The sequence below is a fragment of the Callionymus lyra genome, chromosome 1, assembly GCF_982586985.1.
Source record: "Callionymus lyra chromosome 1, fCalLyr1.hap1.1, whole genome shotgun sequence".
NCBI lineage: Eukaryota > Metazoa > Chordata > Actinopteri > Syngnathiformes > Callionymidae > Callionymus > Callionymus lyra.
The window spans coordinates 55,521,744-55,544,243 of record NC_141818.1 but is presented as its reverse complement, the minus strand read 5'-3'; the positions used below and the strand labels follow the sequence as shown (position 1 = coordinate 55,544,243).

Below are 22,500 nucleotides of genomic sequence, written 5' to 3'. Positions count from 1 at the left end.
CCTGTATCATCACTCCTGTATCATCACTCCTGTATCATCACTCCTATATCATCACTCCTTTATCATCACTCCTTTATCATCACTCCTGTATCATCACTCCTGTATCATCACTCCTTTATCATCACTCCTGTATCATCACTCCTGTATCATCACTCCTGTATCATCACTTCTATATCATCACTCCTGTATCATCACTCCTATATCATCACTCCTGTATCATCACTCCTTTATCATCACTCCTGTATCATCACTCCTGTATCATCACTCCTTTATCATCACTCCTGTATCATCACTCCTTTATCATCACTCCTGTATCATCACTCCTTTATCATCACTCCTGTATCATCACTCCTATATCATCACTCCTGTATCATCACTCCTGTATCATCACTCCTGTATCATCACTCCTTTATCATCACTCCTTTATCATCACTCCTGTATCATCACTCCTGTATTTTCACTCCTTTATCATCACTCCTTTATCATCACTCCTGTATCATCACTCCTGTATCATCACTCCTGTATCATCACTCCTATATCATCACTCCTATATCACTCCTGTATCATCACTCCTGTATCATCACTCCTGTATCATCACTCCTTTATCATCACTTCTTTATCATCACTCCTTAATCATCACTCCTATATCATCACTCCTTTATCATCACTCCTTTATCATCACTCCTGTATCATCACTCCTGTATCATCACTCCTGTATCATCACTCCTTTATCATCACTCCTTTATCATCACTCCTGTATCATCACTCCTGTATCATCACTCCTGTATCATCACTCCTTTATCATCACTCCTTTATCATCACTCCATTATCATCACTCCATTATCATCACTCCTTCATCCCTTTTTCATCATCACTCCATCATCACTCCTTCATTACTCCTTCATCATCACTCCTTCATCACTCCTTTATCATCACTCCTTCATCACTCCTTCTTCATCACTCCTTCATCATCACTCCTTCATCACTCCTCTTCATCACTTCTTAATCATCACTCCTTCATCACTCCTCCTTCATCACTCCTTCATCATCACTCCTTCTTCATCACTCCTTCATCATCACTCCTTAATCATCACTCCTCCTTCATCACTTCTTCCTCACTCCTTAATCATCACTCCTTCATCACTCCTCCTTCTTCACTCCTTCATCATCACTCCTTCATCATCACTCCTTTATCATCACTCCTTTATCACTCCTCCTCAATCACTCCGTCTTCATCACTCCTTAATCATCACTCCTTAATCATCACTCCTTCATCACTCCTCCTTCATAACTCCTTCATCACTCCTCCTCAATCACTCCTCCTTCATCACTCCTCCTCAATCACTCCTCCTTCATCACTCCTCCTCAATCACTCCTCCTTCATCACTCCTTCTCATCACTCCTTCTCCATCACTCCTCCTCCATCACTCCTCCTCCTTCATGTCTCCTCCTCCTCCTTCATCACTCCTTCTTCATCACTCCTTCATCATCACTCCTTCATCACTCTTCCTTCATCACTCCTCTTCATCATCACTCCTTCCTCACTCCTTAATCATCACTCCTTCATCACTCCTCCTCCATCACTCCTCCTCCTTCATGTCTCCTCCTTCATCACTCCTCCTCCAACACTCCTCCTCCTTCATGTTTCCTCCTCCTCCTTCATGTCTTCTCTTTCATGTCTCCTCCTCCATCACTCCTCCTCCTTCATGTCTCCTCCTTCATCACTCCTCCTCCATCACTCCTCCTCCATCACTCCTCCTCCTGCCTCATGTCTCCTCCTCCTCCTTCATGTCTCCTCCTCCATCACTCCTCCTCCATCACTCCTTCTCCATCACTCCTCCTCCTTCATGTCTCCTCCTCCTCCTTCATCACTCCTTCTTCATTAACTCCTTCATCATCACTCCTTCATCACTCCTCCTTCATCACTCCTTCTTCATTAACTCCTTCATCATCACTCCTCTTCATCATCACTCCTTCATTACTCCTTCATCATCACTCCTTCCTCACTCCTTAATCATCACTCCTTCATCACTCCTCCTCCATCACTCCTCCTCCTTCATGTCTCCTCCTTCATCACTCCTCCTCCTCCTTCATGTCTCCTCCTCCTCCTGAGAGCTATTAAACCCTGGAGAAGGAGAAGCTCCAGAAGCTCCAGAAACATCGACTCATGTTCAAGATTCACTTTTCTCTCCACAGTTGCTGTGACTCGTGAAGATTCGACTCTGAGGTGAGTTTGTTGTTGTGAGTCGTTTGTTGTGAGTCGTTTGTTGATGTGAGTCGTTTGTTGTTGTGAGTCGTTTGTTGTTGTGAGTCGTTTGTTGTTGTGAGTCGTTTGTTGTGAGTCGTTTGTTGTTGTGCGTCGTTTGTTGTTGTGAGTCGTTTGTTGTTGTGAGTCGTTTGTTGATGTGAGTCGTTTGTTGTTGTGAGTCGTTTGTTGTTGTGAGTCGTTTGTTGTGAGTCGTTTGTTGATGTGAGTCGTTTGTTGTTGTGAGTCGTTTGTTGTGAGTCGTTTGTTGATGTGAGTCGTTTGTTGTTGTGAGTCGTTTGTTGTGAGTCGTTTGTTGTGAGTCGTTTGTTGTTGTGAGTCGTTTGTTGTTGTGAGTCGTTTGTTGTGAGTCGTTTGTTGATGTGAGTCGTTTGTTGTTGTGAGTCGTTTGTTGTGAGTCGTTTGTTGTGAGTCGTTTGTTGTTGTGAGTCGTTTGTTGTGAGTCGTTTGTTGATGTTTCACACGATTGTTCATCTTTGAAATGAAAGAAATAAAGAACTTGAATTGAAACGTAGACGATTTTTAAATCTTCCTACAAAACTATGTTTTTATCTCAATATATATGTACAAGTGTGTGTGTACAGTATATATATATATATATATATATATATATATATATATATATATATCTAAGAAACTAAAAATGAACTTTCATTTGAATAGCAAATACATTTAAACATGTTTTTATACAGAATTTAAATGATAAAAATGTTAGTTTAATATATTAGTAAATATTGTTTCAACAGGTTATATAATAATAATAGATTGAATAATAATTATTATAATAATAGTAGATTGAATAAGATAATAATAATAGATGGAATAATATATTAATAATTTTGATAATATTAATGATAATAGATTGAATAAGATAATAATAATAATAATCATAATCGATTAAATAAGATACTAATAATAATAGATTGAATAATAATATTAATAATATTAATAATAACAATAGATTGAATAATAATTATTATAATAATAATATTAAAAATAATAGATAGAAAAGATAATAATAGAGTTTCCTTCGGTTCTGTCGTTACAAGTGAGAAGAAACTCAAGGTTTTGAAAAAACTGATGCACTTGAACTCATCTTTCTGTTCCTGGAGTCACAGCAGTGTTTAGGGTCGTCCAGGACCTGACCCCGCTGACCCCGCTGACCCCGGCTGACCCCGGCATCTCCTGAGCTGTGGCTCCAGCAGCTGCTTGGTGGCCTTAGAGATGATGTGCAGGTTCATATGGTCCATGTGTGCTGGGATTATAGTTTCCTCTCCAGACGCTCCTGGATCATCAAGTCCTCTCTGGCTCCTTCACCAACTGGGTGTTTGGACTCTTTGAGGCTCAGTCTCCGTGGATACGGAGCCTCACTCCTCCTTAGAGCAGCTGCCGGATGTTTTAGTGTCAACACACGCTCAACCCTTCAGGTGGGAGGTTGTTGTTAAGGAGGACCTGGTTTAGGAGGACGTGGATTAGGAGGACGTGGATTAGGAGGACGTTGTTAAGGAGGACCTGGTTTAAGAGGACCTGGTATAGGAGGACCTGGTATAGGAGGACGTGGTTAAGGAGGGTGTGGTTAAGGAGGACCTGGTTTAGGAGGACGTTGTTAAGGAGGACATGGATTAGGAGAACCTGGTTTAGGAGGACGTGGACTAGGAGAACCTGGTTTAGGAGGACGTGGATTAGGAGGACCTGTTTTAGGAGGACCTGTTTTAGGAGGACCTGTATTAGGAGAACCTGGTTTACGAGGACCTGGTTTACGAGGACCTGGTTTAGGAGGACCTGGTTTAGGAGGACCTGGTATAGGAGGACGTGGTTAAGGAGGACCTGGTTAAGGAGGACCTGGTTTAGGAGGACGTTGTTAAGGAGGACCTGGTTTAGGAGGAAGTGGTTTAGGAGGACGTGGTTTAGGAGGACGTGGATTAGGAGGACGTGGATTAGGAGGACATGGCTAAGGAGGACATGGCTAAGGAGGACCTGGTTAGGAGGACGTGGTTAAGGAGGACGTAGATTAGGAGGACGTTGTTAAGGAGGACCTGGTATAGGAGGACCTGGTTTAGGAGGACGTTGTTAAGGAGGACCTGGTTTAGGAGGATGTGGTTTAGGAGGACGTGGATTAGGAGGACATGGCTAAGGAGGACATGGCTAAGGAGGACCTGGTTTAGGAGGCCCTGGTTTAGGAGGACCTGGTTAAGGAGGACGTTGATTAGGAGGACATGGCTAAGGAGGACCTGGTTAGGAGGACGTGGTTAAGGAGGACGTAGATTAGGAGGACGTTGTTAAGGAGGACCTGGTATAGGAGGACCTGGTATAGGAGGACGTTGTTAAGGAGGACCTGGTTTAGGAGGAAGTGGTTTAGGAGGAAATGGGTTAGGAGGAAGTGGATTAGGAGGACGTGGCTAAAGAGGACCTGGTTTAGGAGGACCTGGTATAGGAGGACGTGGACTAGGAGAACCTGGTTTAGGAGGACGTGGATTAGGAGGACCTGTTTTAGGAGGACCTGTATTAGGAGAACCTGGTTTACGAGGACCTGGTTTACGAGGACCTGGTTTAGGAGGACCTGGTTTAGGAGGACCTGGTATAGGAGGACGTGGTTAAGGAGGACCTGGTTAAGGAGGACCTGGTTTAGGAGGACGTTGTTAAGGAGGACCTGGTTTAGGAGGAAGTGGTTTAGGAGGACGTGGTTTAGGAGGACGTGGATTAGGAGGACGTGGCTAAGGAGGACATGGCTAAGGAGGACATGGCTAAGGAGGATCTGGTTAGGAGGACGTGGTTAAGGAGGACGTAGATTAGGAGGACGTAGATTAGGAGGACGTTGTTAAGGAGGACCTGGTATAGGAGGACCTGGTTTAGGAGGACGTTGTTAAGGAGGACCTGGTTTAGGAGGAAGTGGTTTAGGAGGATGTGGTTTAGGAGGACGTGGATTAGGAGGACATGGCTAAGGAGGACATGGCTAAGGAGGACCTGGTTTAGGAGGCCCTGGTTTAGGAGGACCTGGTTAAGGAGGACGTTGATTAGGAGGACATGGCTAAGGAGGACCTGGTTAGGAGGACGTGGTTAAGGAGGACGTAGATTAGGAGGACGTTGTTAAGGAGGACCTGGTATAGGAGGACCTGGTATAGGAGGACGTTGTTAAGGAGGACCTGGTTTAGGAGGAAGTGGTTTAGGAGGAAATGGGTTAGGAGGAAGTGGATTAGGAGGACGTGGCTAAAGAGGACCTGGTTTAGGAGGACCTGGTATAGGAGGACGTGGATTAGGAGGACCTGGTTTAGGCGGACGTGGTGGTCGAGAAGGTCGTGATGGTCGAAACGGTAGTGATGGTCGGAACGGTCTCGAACATCACGACCTTCACCTGTCCTTCGTTAATACTGACCCATGACGAGCGTTGTTTTCCAGTGAAGAACTTGTTGTAATGTTCCTATGGTTCAGTTCTGCAGGAGGTCCGGTCATGAGCTGAGGCCGGGATGACGGCGGTCTGTCCCTCAGAGAGCAGCCGAGATGAGGGGAAGAGCGACGCCGGCTCCAGGACCGGTCCAGGTGGAGCCGAGACCCGGGACTCCTGTGACTCTGCCGGAGACTCGTCTGGACCCACCGTCGGCTCCAGGGTCACCGATGGCTCCAGGGTCACCGATGGCTCCAGGGTCACCGACGGCCAGGACAGTTCGGACGACGATGGCCTGGTGCGACGCCTGACGCCGCTGGAGAGGCTGAACCTGGACATGTGCCAGGACGACAGGTGTGTTCTGGCGGTGGCTCTGGGGGCGGAGTCTAACTGTCAGGTGTTCAGGGTCGTGCGCGAGTTGACGGTCGGCAGGAGAATCGGCTTCTACAAGATCCGAGGGGAGATCGGTTGTGGAAACTTCTCTCACGTCAAACTAGGAATTCACGCTCTGACCAAAGGTACGAGTTCATGAATCAATGTATGATCTCACGGGTTCGACCTTCAAAGGACCTTTTGAACATAATTGTTTTACGCTTCATATCTTGAAACTTCACTTATGGAAGAAACAGTTTGTTTTGAACTTTATTGTAAAAGTTAAATAATAAACATCTTCAGAAACAAACATTAAAGTTTGTGTTCGTTCACGAGACTCGTTCGATCTGCTCGTCAACGTAGGAACAGAAAAGGTTTCAAGATGCAGTGATTCACGTCTGAAGGAGCTCAGAAGGTTCTGGATTCAGTGTCAACATCTGAGGTTGAAGCTGGACTCACTGGTGACATCACTGGACAAACTACTGTCATCATGATCATCTCCCATGATGCAACACTGTCATCAGTGAACACATGGAGCACCAATGCTCCTCCCATGATGCAACACTCCATTGTCTCTTGTCTTCACCAGACAAAGTTGCCGTCAAGATCCTGGACAAAACCAAGTTCGACCAAAAGACCCAGAGACTTCTGTCCAGAGAGATCTCCAGCATGGAGAAGCTGCACCATCCCAACATCATCCGCCTCTATGAGGTCCGTTCTTCTGAGTGTTGTGTTGACGTGTGTCTGTGGGTCAGAGACTGAGCTGTGGACCAGCATCTTCTTTAGCATCTTCTTTAGCATCTTCTTTAGCATCTTCTTTAGCATCTTCTTTAGCATCTTCTTTAGCATCGTTAGCTCCTGTTAGGTTGCTAGAAACGAGCTCCAATATTTACCCGAAGTACTTCCTGTCTGTGCAGGATGATGTTCCTTCAGCTTCTGCTACAAACATCTCAAAAACATCTTATTTATTCTGATCAGTTCTTCACGTGGAGCTTCGATTACGTTACAGTCGAGCAGTTTGAAGGTGTTGAGATGTTAAGTGTCTTTGTGGACGAAGATGAAGACGGAGACGACTGAGCTCCTGTCGCTACATTAAAATGAACAAACATTTTTGTCTAAAATGACAAGAAAACTCTTAAAATAATCAACATAAGTCGACATGAGAGAAGAACATTTATTGATTCATAAGAAGTTTGTTGAAGCTCCTGGTCAAACAAACGAGTCTCTAGTGTTTTGAAGAATCATTTGAAGGAAAAACAAATAAAATAATCCTCTTATATTTCATTTTAAACATGTTTTATGTAAATAACTGTATGAATGTAATAGTCACTCGTTCATCAGATGCACAAGGACAGTCTTGAAGGTTCTGAAGGAACTTTGTGGAAACATCAATGAACTAAACTTGATCTAAACTTGAACTAAACTTGATCTAAAGTTGAACTTAACTTGATCTAAACTTGAACTTAACTTGATCTAAACTTGATCTAAACTTGATCTAAACTTGAACTAAACTTGATCTAAAGTTGAACTAAACTTGATCTAAACTTGATCTAAACTTAAACTAAACTTAAACTAAACTTAAACTAAACTTAAACTAAACTTAAACTAAACTTAAACTAAACTAAACTTGAACTAAACTTGAATTAAACTTGAACTAAACTTAATCTTAAACTTAAACTAAACTTAAACTTAAACTTAAACTTAAACTAAACCTAAACTAAACTTAAACTTGAACTAAACTTGAACTAAACTTGATCTAAACTTCAACAACAACAGAAGACACAAATGTTTCATTCACGATTACATACGAGTGATGGTTTGAAAACAGCGTCGTCCCAGTAAACCAGTGACAGACCTGGACTCACCTGAAGTGTCTCCTCAGGTGGTGGAGACTCTGTCGCGGCTACACCTGGTGATGGAGTTCGCGGCCGGAGGAGAACTCTACTCCAAAATAACCACTGAAGGAAAACTGTCCGACAACGAGGGCAAGACTGTCTTTGCTCAAATTCTCTCTGCCGTTCATCACATGGTGAGTGTCTACAGACAGGTGGCGCCACAGTAAGATATGAACTCATCTTTAAAGTTATTATCTTCCTGGAGTTTAGTGTCATCGTGGCTTTAGATCTGTGGATCGATGAATGAATGAATGAATGAATGAATGAATGAATGAATGAATCCCCACAACTGAAAGAATAATGAAATGTCAAGATAGCCCCGCGATGACTAAGGACGAGAGGATACAGTGACTTCTGCACCTTTTTAAGCTGAAGTTTGGACATATTTTGGTGTCAGTTCTGCTCAAAAATCACAAGAAGTCACAAAAATCAAGTCTTTCTGACGGATTAAGAACCTGAAGAACAATTGAAGATCTGGTTCAAAGTCACACGTTACAACAAAAATAGTGAGATTTTACTTGTTTACAAGTGAGAGACGACACAGAGTTTACATGTCTGAAGGTTTTCTGAAGTACAGAGCTGTTAGTTCGCTGTTATAGCTTCGTCCCAGTTTTACAAGCCGATCAGTATCTCACTCCGAATGTTTCAGCCAAACACACATCACCTTATCATCCTCAAGGTCAGAGGGTTATCATCCTCAAGGTCAGAGGGTTATCATCCTCAAGGTCAGAGGGTTATCATCCTCAAGGTCAAAGATTTATCATCCTCAAGGTCAGAGGGTTATCATCTTCAAGGTCAGAGGGTTATCATCCTCAAGGTCAAAGATTTATCATCCTCAAGGTCAGAGGGTTATCATCTTCAAGGTCAGAGGGTTATCATCCTCAAGGTCAAAGATTTATCATCCTCAAGGTCAGAGGGTTATCATCTTCAAGGTCAGAGCGTTATCATCCTCAAGGTCAGAGGGTTATCATCCTCAAGGTCAGAGGGTTATCATCCTCAAGGTCAGAGGGTTATCATCCTCAAGGTCAAAGATTTATCATCCTCAAGGTCAGAGGGTTATCATCCTCAAGGTCAGAGGGTTATCATCCTCAAGGTCAGAGGGTTATCATCCTCAAGGTCAGAGCGTTGACTTCTTCTGTCCAGTTCCTGTCACGAATCATCTCCATCCTGATGGAACATGTTGTTCATCAACAAATGTTTGCTCCGAACATCTTTAAACACATTTAGAAAAGTCATGGAAATGTTTGACTGGAAACATTTACAAGTTAAACGATGAAAACACGGAGTCGCTTCCGTCGCTCCAACACGACGTCAGTCCGTCTCGGGTCTTAGGCTTCGCTTCGTGCAGAACGATGAACGATCAGAGTCACTGTTGTTTATTCGTCGCTTCAAGTCAAACCAAATACAAGCTTCACGATCGATCGGACCCACGATCTCCCGGCGACTGAACAGGTCAATAGTTCGGGAGAAAAGGTCCCGATCTGTAGAAACATCGTTATATTAAGTCAAATTTCCCGTCCGGGAGCTCGTCCCTTTCCGGCCAAATGGTCCTTTCAAGTTCCCTGTGTCCCCGCAGAGAGACATCCTGATTTGTTTTCTTGTAATCGAATCATTCAAATGTTCTCGGGTTTTCTTCTCTTCCGTCTTTTATCCCCTCTTTCTATTCTATTCTCTTTCCCGGGTGTGTCTTCGTTCTTTGATCTACGATCTAAGGTGTGATTGATAAACAGATCAATAACTGATGTCGTATCTAATCCTGATCCAAGCTTGTCTTAAAACAGTGATCAGTGGATGTTGATGTGAATGTTTGTCAAACGTTTAAACTCTTGGATGAAGCGATTTATTCTTTATAGTGTGATGATCTTTAAGTGTTACTTTAAGGCGTATATAATAATATATAATACAATAATAATATATAATACAATAATAATATATAATACAATAATAATATATAATACAATAATAATATATAATACAATAATAATATATAATACAATAATAATATATAATACAATAATAATATATAATACAATAATAATATAATATAGAATCATTAGAATCGAACACAAGAGACAAGAAGCTTGTTTGTCTTCAGCACCAGAACGACATCGTCCATCGCGACCTGAAGGCCGAGAACGTCTTCTACACCAGCGGCTCGTGCGTGAAGGTCGGAGACTTCGGCTTCAGCACCACCAGCGGTCGCCACGAGACCCTCAACACCTTCTGCGGTTCGCCGCCGTACGCCGCGCCCGAGCTGTTCCGGGACGAGCACTACGTGGGCGTCTTGGTGGACGTGTGGGCTCTGGGCGTGATGCTGGTCTTCATGGTCACGGGCTCCATGCCCTTCAGGGCCGACACCGTGGTCAAGCTGAAGCGCGTCATCGTGGACGCCGTCTTCTCGCTGCCGTCCTGCGTGAGCGACCCGTGCCAGAGGTTGATCCGAGGAATCCTTCGCCCGCTGCCGTCCGAGCGCTGCGGCGTGGAGCAGATGATGGGCTGTGATTGGCTGCTGCCCGTGGACTTCCCCAGAGCCATGGACCCCTTCCACCTGGACCCGTCTCACCTGGCGGGGGCGGATCTGTCGGGGCTGGGGGAGGAGGCCATGGAGGTCAAAGGTGCTCTGGAGAACTTGGGGATCACGGCGGAACATATCGTCAACAATCAGGGCAAAGACTGCAGGAGCTCCATCACCGGCGTCTACAGGATCCTGCTGCACCGGAACCACCGCTCGCGCCTGGTCAGCCTTCCCGCCTCGGACCCGGTGCTGAAGCCCACCAGGAGGAAGAAGGAGCGTCTGAAGGCGTGTCGAGGTCTACGACACACGTCCAAACTCTGTGTCCTCCTGTGACCTTTGAACCTTTGATGTCATGGTTAAATATTTCATAGAATATTACTTTGAATATTTCATAGAATATTGCTTTGAATATTTCATATATTCATATAATATTACTTTAAATATTTCCTATAATATTTCATAGAATATTACTTTAAATATTTCATAGAATATTGCTTTGAATATTTCATAGAATATTACTTTGAATATTTCATAGAATATTACTTTGAATATTTCATAGAATATTGCTTTGAATATTTCATATATTCATATAATATTACTTTAAATATTTCCTATAATATTTCATATAATATTACTTTAAATATTTCATATATTCATAGAATATTACTTTAAATATTTAATAGAATATTACTTTAAATATTTCATATATTCATATAATATTACTTTAAATATTTCCTATAATATTTCATATAATATTACTTTAAATATTTCATATATTCATAGAATATTACTTTAAATATTTCCTATAATATTCATATAATATTACTTTCAATATTTCCTATAATATTCATATATTACCTTACAAATTTCATATAATATTACTTTCAATATTTTATATATATGCATATAATATTACTTTAAATATTTCATATAATATTACTTTCAATATTTTATATATATGCATATAATATTACTTTAAATATTTCATATAATATTACTTTCAATATTTTATATATATGCATATAACATTACTTTAAATATTTCATATAATATTACTTTAAATATTTCATATATTCATATAATATTACTTTAAATATTTCATATATTCATATAATATTACTTTAAATATTTCATATTGATATAATGTTAGTTTCTTTCTGTTCCTCAGATCGCTGGTGTTTCAAGATAATATTCTGTAATATTTTCTCATCAAAGCAATAAAAGAAACTGATAAACAAGACGATCATTGTTTACTTTCTAGATGAACTTCACACCTGCTCCTCACTTCCTGCTTCACCTGAGACTTTCTAGATGAACTTCACACCTGCTCCTCACTTCCTGCTTCACCTGAGACTTTCTAGATGAACTTCACACCTGCTCCTCACTTCCTGCTTCACCTGAGACTTTCTAGATGAACTTCACACCTGCTCCTCACTTCCTGCTTCACCTGAGACTTTCTAGATGAACTTCACACCTGCTCCTCACTTCCTGCTTCACCTGAGACTTTCTAGATGAACTTCATACCTGCTCCTCACTTCCTGCTTCACCTGAGACTTTCTAGATGAACTTCACACCTGCTCCTCACTTCCTGCTTCACCTGAGACTTTCTAGATGAACTTCACACCTGCTCCTCACTTCCTGCTTCACCTGAGACTTTCTAGATGAACTTCACACCTGCTCCTCACTTCCTGCTTCACCTGAGACTTTCTAGATGAACTTCACACCTGCTCCTCACTTCCTGCTTCACCTGAGACTTTCTAGATGAACTTCACACCTGCTCCTCACTTCCTGGTTCACCTGAGACTTTCTAGATGAACTTCACACCTGCTCCTCACTTCCTGCTTCACCTGAGACTTTCTAGATGAACTTCACACCTGCTCCTCACTTCCTGCTTCACCTGAGACTTTCTAGATGAACTTCACACCTGCTCCTCACTTCCTGCTTCACCTGAGACTTTCTAGATGAACTTCACACCTGCTCCTCACTTCCTGCTTCACCTGAGACTTTCTAGATGAACTTCACACCTGCTCCTCACTTCCTGCTTCACCTGAGACTTTCTAGATGAACTTCATACCTGCTCCTCACTTCCTGCTTCACCTGAGACTTTCTAGATGAACTTCACACCTGCTCCTCACTTCCTGCTTCACCTGAGACTTTCTAGATGAACTTCACACCTGCTCCTCACTTCCTGCTTCACCTGAGACTTTCTAGATGAACTTCACACCTGCTCCTCACTTCCTGCTTCACCTGAGACTTTCTAGATGAACTTCACACCTGCTCCTCACTTCCTGCTTCACCTGAGACTTTCTAGATGAACTTCACACCTGCTCCTCACTTCCTGCTTCACCTGAGACTTTCTAGATGAACTTCACACCTGCTCCTCACTTCCTGCTTCACCTGAGACTTTCTAGATGAACTTCACACCTGCTCCTCACTTCCTGCTTCACCTGAGACTTTCTAGATGAACTTCACACCTGCTCCTCACTTCCTGCTTCACCTGAGACTTTCTAGATGAACTTCATACCTGCTCCTCACTTCCTGCTTCACCTGAGACTTTCTAGATGAACTTCACACCTGCTCCTCACTTCCTGCTTCACCTGAGACTTTCTAGATGAACTTCACACCTGCTCCTCACTTCCTGCTTCACCTGAGACTTTCTAGATGAACTTCACACCTGCTCCTCACTTCCTGCTTCACCTGAGACTTTCTAGATGAACTTCATACCTGCTCCTCACTTCCTGCTTCACCTGAGACTTTCTAGATGAACTTCACACCTGCTCCTCACTTCCTGCTTCACCTGAGACTTTCTAGATGAACTTCACACCTGCTCCTCACTTCCTGCTTCACCTGAGACTTTCTAGATGAACTTCATACCTGCTCCTCACTTCCTGCTTCACCTGAGACTTTCTAGATGAACTTCACACCTGCTCCTCACTTCCTGCTTCACCTGAGACTTTCTAGATGAACTTCACACCTGCTCCTCACTTCCTGCTTCACCTGAGACTTTCTAGATGAACTTCACACCTGCTCCTCACTTCCTGCTTCACCTGAGACTTCATGGTCTGAACGTCTGATGGAACAAAGGTTCGAGGATCTAAAGCCACAATATGACATGTTTTAAATGAAATATTCTATTGAGAAAACATGATAAAACTATGATAAGAATCAATATAATGAGTAGATCGTTGACTTCAGTCATAGATTTGAAATAAAACCTTCTTAGAAGTTACTTCTGATGAAACAACTTATTACTAAAGAGCTAAACATTAATAATAATTAAATAAAAACCTGCCCAGACTGTTATAATTATTACATGTTACCTGTAAAGTGATCAGATCTCTTCGTATCTTCATCAGATCTCTTTGTATCTTCATCAGATCTCTTCATATCTTCATCAGATCTCTTCATATCTTCATCAGATCTCTTCATATCTTCATCAGATCTCTTCATATCTTCATCAGATCTCTTCATATCTTCATCAGATCTCTTCATATCTTCATCAGATCTCTTCATATCTTCATCAGATCTCTTCGTATCTTCATCAGGTCTCTTCGTATCTTCATCAGATCTCTTCGTATCTTCATCAGATCTCTTCATATCTTCATCAGATCTCTTCCTATCTTCATCATCAGATCTCTTCATATCTTCATCAGATCTCTTCGTATCTTCATCAGATCTCTTCGTATCTTCATCAGATCTCTTCGTATCTTCATCAGATCTCTTCATATCTTCATCAGATCTCTTCGTATCTTCATCAGATCTCTTCGTATCTTCATCAGATCTCTTCGTATCTTCATCAGATCTCTTCGTATCTTCATTAGATCTCTTCGTATCTTCATCAGATCTCTTCGTATCTTCATCAGATCTCTTCGTATCTTCATCAGATCTCTTCATATCTTCATCATCAGATCTCTTCGTATCTTCATCAGATCTCTTCGTATCTTCATCAGATCTCTTCATATCTTCATCATCAGATCTCTTCGTATCTTCATCAGATCTCTTCATATCTTCATCAGATCTCTTCGTATCTTCATCATCAGATCTCTTCATATCTTCATCAGATCTCTTCGTATCTTCATCAGATCTCTTCGTATCTTCATCAGATCTCTTCGTATCTTCATCAGATCTCTTCATATCTTCATCAGATCTCTTCGTATCTTCATCAGATCTCTTCGTATCTTCATCAGATCTCTTCGTATCTTCATCAGATCTCTTCGTATCTTCATCAGATCTCTTCGTATCTTCATCAGATCTCTTCATATCTTCATCAGATCTCTTCGTATCTTCATCAGATCTCTTCGTATCTTCATCATCAGATCTCTTCGTATCTTCATCAGATCTCTTCGTATCTTCATCAGATCTCTTCGTATCTTCATCAGATCTCTTCGTATCTTCATCAGATCTCTTCATATCTTCATCAGACCTCTTCGTATCTTCATCATCAGATCTCTTCGTATCTTCATCAGATCTCTTCGTATCTTCATCAGATCTCTTCGTATCTTCATCATCAGATCTCTTCGTATCTTCATCATCAGATCTCTTCATATCTTCATCAGATCTCTTCGTATCTTCATCAGATCTCTTCATATCTTCATCAGATCTCTTCGTATCTTCATCATCAGATCTCTTCGTATCTTCATCATCAGATCTCTTCGTATCTTCATCATCAGATCTCTTCATATCATCATCAGATCTCTTCGTATCTTCATCATCAGATCTCTTCGTATCTTCATCAGATCTCTTCGTATCTTCATCAGATCTCTTCATATCTTCATCAGATCTCTTCGTATCTTCATCAGATCTCTTCGTATCTTCATCAGATCTCTTCGTATCTTCATCATCAGATCTCTTCGTATCTTCATCATCAGATCTCTTCATATCTTCATCAGATCTCTTCGTATCTTCATCAGATCTCTTCATATCTTCATCAGATCTCTTCGTATCTTCATCATCAGATCTCTTCGTATCTTCATCATCAGATCTCTTCGTATCTTCATCATCAGATCTCTTCATATCATCATCAGATCTCTTCGTATCTTCATCATCAGATCTCTTCGTATCTTCATCAGATCTCTTCGTATCTTCATCAGATCTCTTCATATCTTCATCAGATCTCTTCGTATCTTCATCAGATCTCTTCATATCTTCATCAGATCTCTTCGTATCTTCATCAGATCTCTTCGTATCTTCATCAGATCTCTTCATATCATCATCAGATCTCTTCATATCTTCATCAGATCTCTTCGTATCTTCATCATCAGATCTCTTCGTATCTTCATCATCAGATCTCTTCGTATCTTCATCATCAGATCTCTTCGTATCTTCATCAGATCTCTTCTTATCTTCATCATCAGATCTCTTCGTATCTTCATCATCAGATCTCTTCGTATCTTCATCATCAGATCTCTTCATATCTTCATCATCAGATCTCTTTGTATCTTCATCATCAGATCTCTTTGTATCTTCATCATCAGATCTCTTTGTATCTTCATCATCAGATCTCTTCGTATCTTCATCATCAGATCCATGAGCAGAAGCTTCTTCTTCAGTCGCTCGTCTGATGACAAAATTACTAGTAAATCCATCATTTTTCAATTATATTATATTTTTCATTATATTATATAAATATATGTCTATATGTCTATTATATATATATGTCTATATGTCTATTATATATATATGTCTATTATATATATATATGTCTATTATATATATATATATGTCTATTATATATATATGTCTATTATATAAATATATGTCTATATGTCTATTATATATATATATGTCTATCATATAAATATATGTATTTATGTCTATCATATACGTCTATTATATATATGTATATTTTTATATATTTATATATACAGTATATATGTCTATTCGCGTCACAACGTTGAGCGATGAGGTCATTTTCCCAGACGTCTTAGCGAAATCTTACGCACTCGTTTCCGGCTGTACGTGATGACGCAATTTCTGCCTCGTTGGAAGGTGGTTTCGACAGGAAGTAGCGACGGTCGAGGTTTCGCTTCCCGCGCGTGTCTGAAGGATCTGAAGGATCTGAAGGATCTGTGGAGCATCTGTGGATCTGCGTCTGATCTTCAGTCCTGAGGTGAGCGTTGAACGGCGTGAGCTCGAGGCTGACATGTTTGTTGACATGTTTCCTGACATGTTTCCTGACATGTTTTTGTTGGAACACTGATCATGAAAGGAAAGATAAACAGTTTTCAGTCGTAGATCCACGTGTTGATCTCAGTCTAGTTAAGCATCGAAGAGCAAAAGATTCGACAAGTTTAATATTTGATAAAAGATGTTTTTGTTTTGACATTCGATCGCGTCTCGTGACAAAGACATGAGGGGGCGGGGCTGTGTTTTGATGACGTCATGATTGATGCAACGTTACACTATTTACTCACGTGACCGGAAAATGACTGAGACTTGTCAACATAGAGAGGAAACTGTCAAAATAAAACCAGATTCTATCAAAGTAAAATAACGTGTTGAACGTGTTTCACCACAAATTGAAAGGGAGGGAGGGAGGGATGGATGATGAGGGAGGGAGGGAGGGATGGATGGATGGATGAAGGGATGATGGATGGATGGATGGATGATGAGGGAGGGAGGGATGGATGGATGGATGGATGATGGATGGATGGATGGATGGATGATGAGGGAGGGAGGGATGGATGATGGATGGATGGATGAAGGGATGATGGATGGATGGATGGATGATGAGGGAGGGAGGGATGGATGGATGATGGATGATGGATGGATGGATGATGGATGATGGATGGATGGATGATGAGGGAGGGAGGGAGGGATGGATGATGGATGGATGGATGAAGGGATGATGGATGGATGGATGGATGATGAGGGAGGTAGGGATGGATGGATGATGGATGGATGGATGGATGATGAGGGAGGGAGGGAGGGATGGATGATGAGGGAGGGAGGGAGGGATGGATGGATGGATGAAGGGATGATGGATGGATGGATGGATGATGAGGGAGGGAGGGATGGATGGATGGATGGATGATGGATGGATGGATGGATGGATGATGAGGGAGGGAGGGATGGATGATGGATGGATGGATGAAGGGATGATGGATGGATGGATGGATGATGAGGGAGGGAGGGATGGATGGATGATGGATGATGGATGGATGGATGATGGATGATGGATGGATGGATGATGAGGGAGGGAGGGAGGGATGGATGATGGATGGATGGATGAAGGGATGATGGATGGATGGATGGATGATGAGGGAGGTAGGGATGGATGGATGATGGATGGATGGATGGATGATGAGGGAGGGAGGGAGGGATGGATGATGGATGGATGGATGAAGGGATGATGGATGGATGGATGGATGATGAGGGAGGTAGGGATGGATGGATGATGGATGGATGGATGGATGATGAGGGAGGGATGGATGGATGGGTGAAGGGATGGATGGATGGATGGATGGATGAAGGGATGGATGGATGGATGATGTAAGGATTGACTCTGGAGATCAATGAATGTTTAGTTGAAGATAAAATATTCAGAACAACTAAAAGTTCATATGTTCAAGAGACGTCACATGTTCTCAACTCTTGTGTTGTCTGTGGGTCAAAGGTGAACGACCTCCCTGACCTCCCTGACCTCCATTAATACAGATGCAGTGCTGGAGGTCAGTCTTGACCCAGAGTCAGATTTGATTGTAGGATGTTTGTGTTTTTGAATGTTTTTGTTTCCCTTTAAAAGCAAAACAAATATAGTTGAAATATAATATATTATATATAAAATAATGTATTATATATAATATATTATATTATATTATATATTATATATAATATATAATATATAATATATTATATAATATATTATATATTATATATTATATTATATATTATATAATATATATTATATTATATATTATATATTATATATTATATATAATATATTATATAATATATAATATATAATATAATATATAATCCAAAGACTGAAGAATCGTAAGATCAATAATTTGTTGTATTGAAGAGTTTTTATTGTTTTAATTGTCATTTAATTTGAACAGTTTTCGTGTTTGATGTTAGAAGAACTTCATACTTTCTAGACTTTTCTCTTGGTTCTTGTGGCACGTGTGAGAAGATCAGATGTTCTTCTCTGTATCGCCTGAAGTACCTGCAGATGTTTGAGTTGAAGGTCGTAGATGGTTCACGAGCCGTTGAGTGACGTCAGATCTGCTGCAGATGTCGGTCGTGGAGGATCTTCCTGACATGGAGGCCACGGACCTGCTGGGGCTCCTGTTCCAGGGAGGTCAGGACGGACTGTTGGAGTCGTGGCTGTCGGATCAGGACGTAAGAACCTTCAGAGTGAAGACACATGTTTGTTATCTCTCGTCTGGATCAACGTCCTGTGTCTCAGATGCTGACGGGCGTGGACACGGAGGACTTCCTGTCCAGCCTGCTGGACGAGGAGGACACGTTGGTCGGTCCTTCTCACTCTCCTCTGGGCAGCGACAGCGGCATCTCTGACGACAGCGGTGGAGGAAACGCTCATAACCCGGCAGGATGTTCCAGTCCTCAAGGCAGCGACAGCGACATCGTGCCCAGTCCTGGCTCCTCCCACCCCAGCCCGGCGCCCTCGGACCCGGGTCCGGTCCCGGGCGAGTCCCTGGAGAGCGTGGAGGCGCTGATGGTCCAGAGCGACCACTGCTACTCTCTGCTGCAGAGCTGCGACGGCGACGCCCTGCAGAGCGTGAGGGCGGAGCAGCCGGACACCGACGTCTTCATCGACCTGGGTACGTGAGAACATCTGGATCCTCCTGAGAACATCTGGATCCTCCTGAGAACATCTGGATCCTCCTCGCGAGAACATCTGGATCCTCCTGAGAACATCTGGATCCTCCTCGCGAGAACATCTGGATCCTCCTCGCGAGAACATCCGGATCCTCCTCGCGAGAACATCCGGGTCCTCCTCGCGAGAACATCCGGGTCCTCCTCGCGAGAACATCCGGGTCCTCCTCGCGAGAACATCCGGATCCTCCTCGCGAGAACATCCGGATCCTCCTCGCGAGAACATCCGGATCCTCCTCGCGAGAACATCCGGATCCTCCTCGCGAGAACATCCGGATCCTCCTCGCGAGAACATCCGGATCCTCCTCGCGAGAACATCCGGATCCTCCTCGCGAGAACATCCGGATCCTCCTCGCGAGAACATCCGGATCCTCCTCGCGAGAACATCCGGATCCTCCTCGCGAGAACATCCGGGTCCTCCTCGCGAGAACATCTGGTCCTCCTCGCGAGAACATCCGGATCCTCCTCGCGAGAACATCCGGGTCCTCCTCGCGAGAACATCCGGGTCCTCCTCGCGAGAACATCCGGATCCTCCTCGCGAGAACATCCGGGTCCTCCTCGCGAGAACATCCGGATCCTCCTCGCGAGAACATCTGGATCCTGGCGAGAAGAAGCTTCATGACTGTTGACCTTTCAGATGACCTGGTGAGCGAAGCCATGGAGGACGACGACGACCTTGACGCCGAGCCGTGCACCTTCGACATCGAGGACTCGACCACAGACTCGCTCCACACCAGCAACACAGACCTGGTGAGTTTTCTGCCTCTGGCGCCCCCTGGTGTCTGGTGTGTGAACCGCGCAGTGACGTGTTCTGCTCGATCATCAGTTCCAGTTCAAGGAGATGGTTCTGTCCGAGGAGGAGAAGAGGCTTCTGGCCAAAGAAGGAGCGACGATCCCGACACACATGCCGCTCACGAAGGTGAGACCTGGTCCTTCTTTAAGTGAAGGATCTTCAGGATCTTCAGGAGCTTCAGGATCTTCACCTGGACCTGACGTCACACTGAGAGATGATGAAACGATCTGATCAAACACACTCTTTATTCCCTGATTCATCATTATTATTAGTATTATTATTAGTAGTAGTAATAGTATTATTACTGTCAAGGCAGGACAATATCAAAAGCTCTTCTGTCCTGCAGGCAGAGGAACGGACCCTGAAGAGAGTTCGCAGGAAGATCCGTAACAAGCAGTCTGCTCAGGAGAGTCGCAAGAAGAAGAAGGTGTACGTGGACGGCCTGGAGAACAGGTGAGTCTCGTAGCATGTTTTCATCTCTTCTTTGACTCTTGATCTTCTGTGTTGTCCTCAGAGTGGCCATCTGCACCGCACACAACCTGGAGCTGCAGAAGAAAGTCCAGATGCTGCAGAAGCAGAACATGTAAGAACTTCCTTCACATGGAGACCAAGAAAAGTGCTGAGTCATGTTCCTCTGACCGTCCTCAGTTCTCTGATCGAACAACTGCGTAAACTCCAGTCCATCGTGAAGATGTCGACCATGAAGGCCAGCACGACCAGCACATGTGTCCTGGTGAGTCCTGGACGTTTGTATCTCCAGCTGCACATGTGTCAACATCTCCTCCGTCTGCAGGTGTTTCTGCTCTCGTTCTGCCTCATCATCTTCCCCTCCGTCAATCCTTTTGGAAGCAGCTCCGAGCAGAAGGAGCTTTACACGCCTTCCTCCAGTGAGTACATGTGATACACATGATACACGTGATACACGTGATACACGTGATACACGTTATACACGTTATACACGTGATACACGTGATACACGTTATACACGTGATACACGTGGTACACGTGGTACACGTGATACACGTGATACACGTGATACACACGTGATACACGTGATACACACGTGATACACGTGATACACATGAGACCCACGTGATACACATGAGACCCACGTGATACACATGAGACCCACGTGATACACGTGAGACCCACGTGATACACGTGAGACCCACGTGATACACGTGATACACGTGATACACGTGATACACGTGATACACGTGATACACGTGATACACGTGATACACGTGAGACCCACGTGATACACGTGATACACGTGATACACGTGATACACGTGATACAGGTGATACACATGATACACGTGATACACATGATACACATGATACACATGATACACATGATACACATGATACACGTGATACACATGATACACGTGATACACGTGATACACATGACGCACATACTACACATGATACACATGATACACATGATACACATGATACACGTGATACACATGATACACATGATACACGTGATACACGTGATACACATGATACACATGATACACATGATACACATGATACACATGATACACATGATACACATGATACACATGATACACGTGACGCATCTTAATACACATGATACACATGACACACATGATACACATGATACACATGATACACATGATACAGGTGATACACGTGATACACGTGATACACGTGATACACGTGATACACGTGATACACGTGATACACGTGATACACGTGATACACGTGATACACGTGATACACGTGATACATGTGATACACATGATACACGTGATACACGTGATACACGTGATACACGTGATACACGTGATACACGTGATACACGTGATACACGTGATACACATGATACAAGTGGTACACGTGATACACATGATACACATGATACACATGATACACGTGATACACGTGATACACGTGATACACATGATACACATGATACACATGATACAGGTGATACACGTGATACACATGATACACATGATACACGTGATACACGTGATACACGTGATACACGTGATACACGTGATACACGTGATACACGTGATACACGTGATACACGTGATACACGTGATACACGTGATACACGTGATACACGTGATACACGTGATACACGTGATACACATGATACACATGATACAAGTGGTACACATGATACAAGTGGTACACGTGATACACATGATACACGTGATACACGTGATACACATGATACACATGATACACATGATACACATGATACAAGTGGTACACGTGATACACATGATACACATGATACACATGATACACGTGATACACGTGATACACATGATACACATGATACACATGATACACATGATACACATGATACACATGATACACATGATACACATGATACAAGTGGTACACGTGATACACATGATACACATGATACACATATAATATAATATAATAT

General features: G+C 42.8%; 2 protein-coding genes across 5 annotated transcripts in view; both read left to right on the top strand.

Annotated features, from left to right (window-relative positions):
- nim1ka (NIM1 serine/threonine protein kinase a) overlaps window positions 1-10,773 on the top strand; it is a 17,932-nt gene extending 7,159 nt beyond the window's left edge. For 2 of the 4 annotated variants that reach the window (XM_087778925.1, XM_087778944.1), the window contains 6 exons: window positions 2,197-2,227; window positions 5,696-6,002; window positions 6,054-6,166; window positions 6,610-6,731; window positions 7,903-8,049; window positions 10,011-10,773. In XM_087778925.1, coding sequence (XP_087635051.1) covers window positions 5,731-6,002; window positions 6,054-6,166; window positions 6,610-6,731; window positions 7,903-8,049; window positions 10,011-10,763 — 1,407 coding nt within the window. In that variant the 5' untranslated portion in view covers window positions 2,197-2,227; window positions 5,696-5,730 and the 3' untranslated portion in view covers window positions 10,764-10,773. The other 2 variants (XM_087778935.1, XM_087778952.1) reach the window with 2 other exon arrangements.
- A 5,637-nt stretch (window positions 10,774-16,410) lies between these two features.
- Window positions 16,411-22,500, top strand: part of creb3l3l (cAMP responsive element binding protein 3-like 3 like) — an 8,030-nt gene continuing 1,940 nt past the window's right edge. Inside the window, exons 1-9 of the mRNA XM_087785771.1 lie at window positions 16,411-16,539; window positions 18,666-18,773; window positions 18,841-19,216; window positions 19,909-20,021; window positions 20,098-20,190; window positions 20,411-20,517; window positions 20,579-20,647; window positions 20,713-20,797; window positions 20,858-20,951. Of these exons, the coding sequence (XP_087641897.1) occupies window positions 18,666-18,773; window positions 18,841-19,216; window positions 19,909-20,021; window positions 20,098-20,190; window positions 20,411-20,517; window positions 20,579-20,647; window positions 20,713-20,797; window positions 20,858-20,951 (1,045 nt within the window). The 5' untranslated portion in view covers window positions 16,411-16,539. The remainder of the gene's footprint in view (window positions 16,540-18,665; window positions 18,774-18,840; window positions 19,217-19,908; window positions 20,022-20,097; window positions 20,191-20,410; window positions 20,518-20,578; window positions 20,648-20,712; window positions 20,798-20,857; window positions 20,952-22,500) is intronic.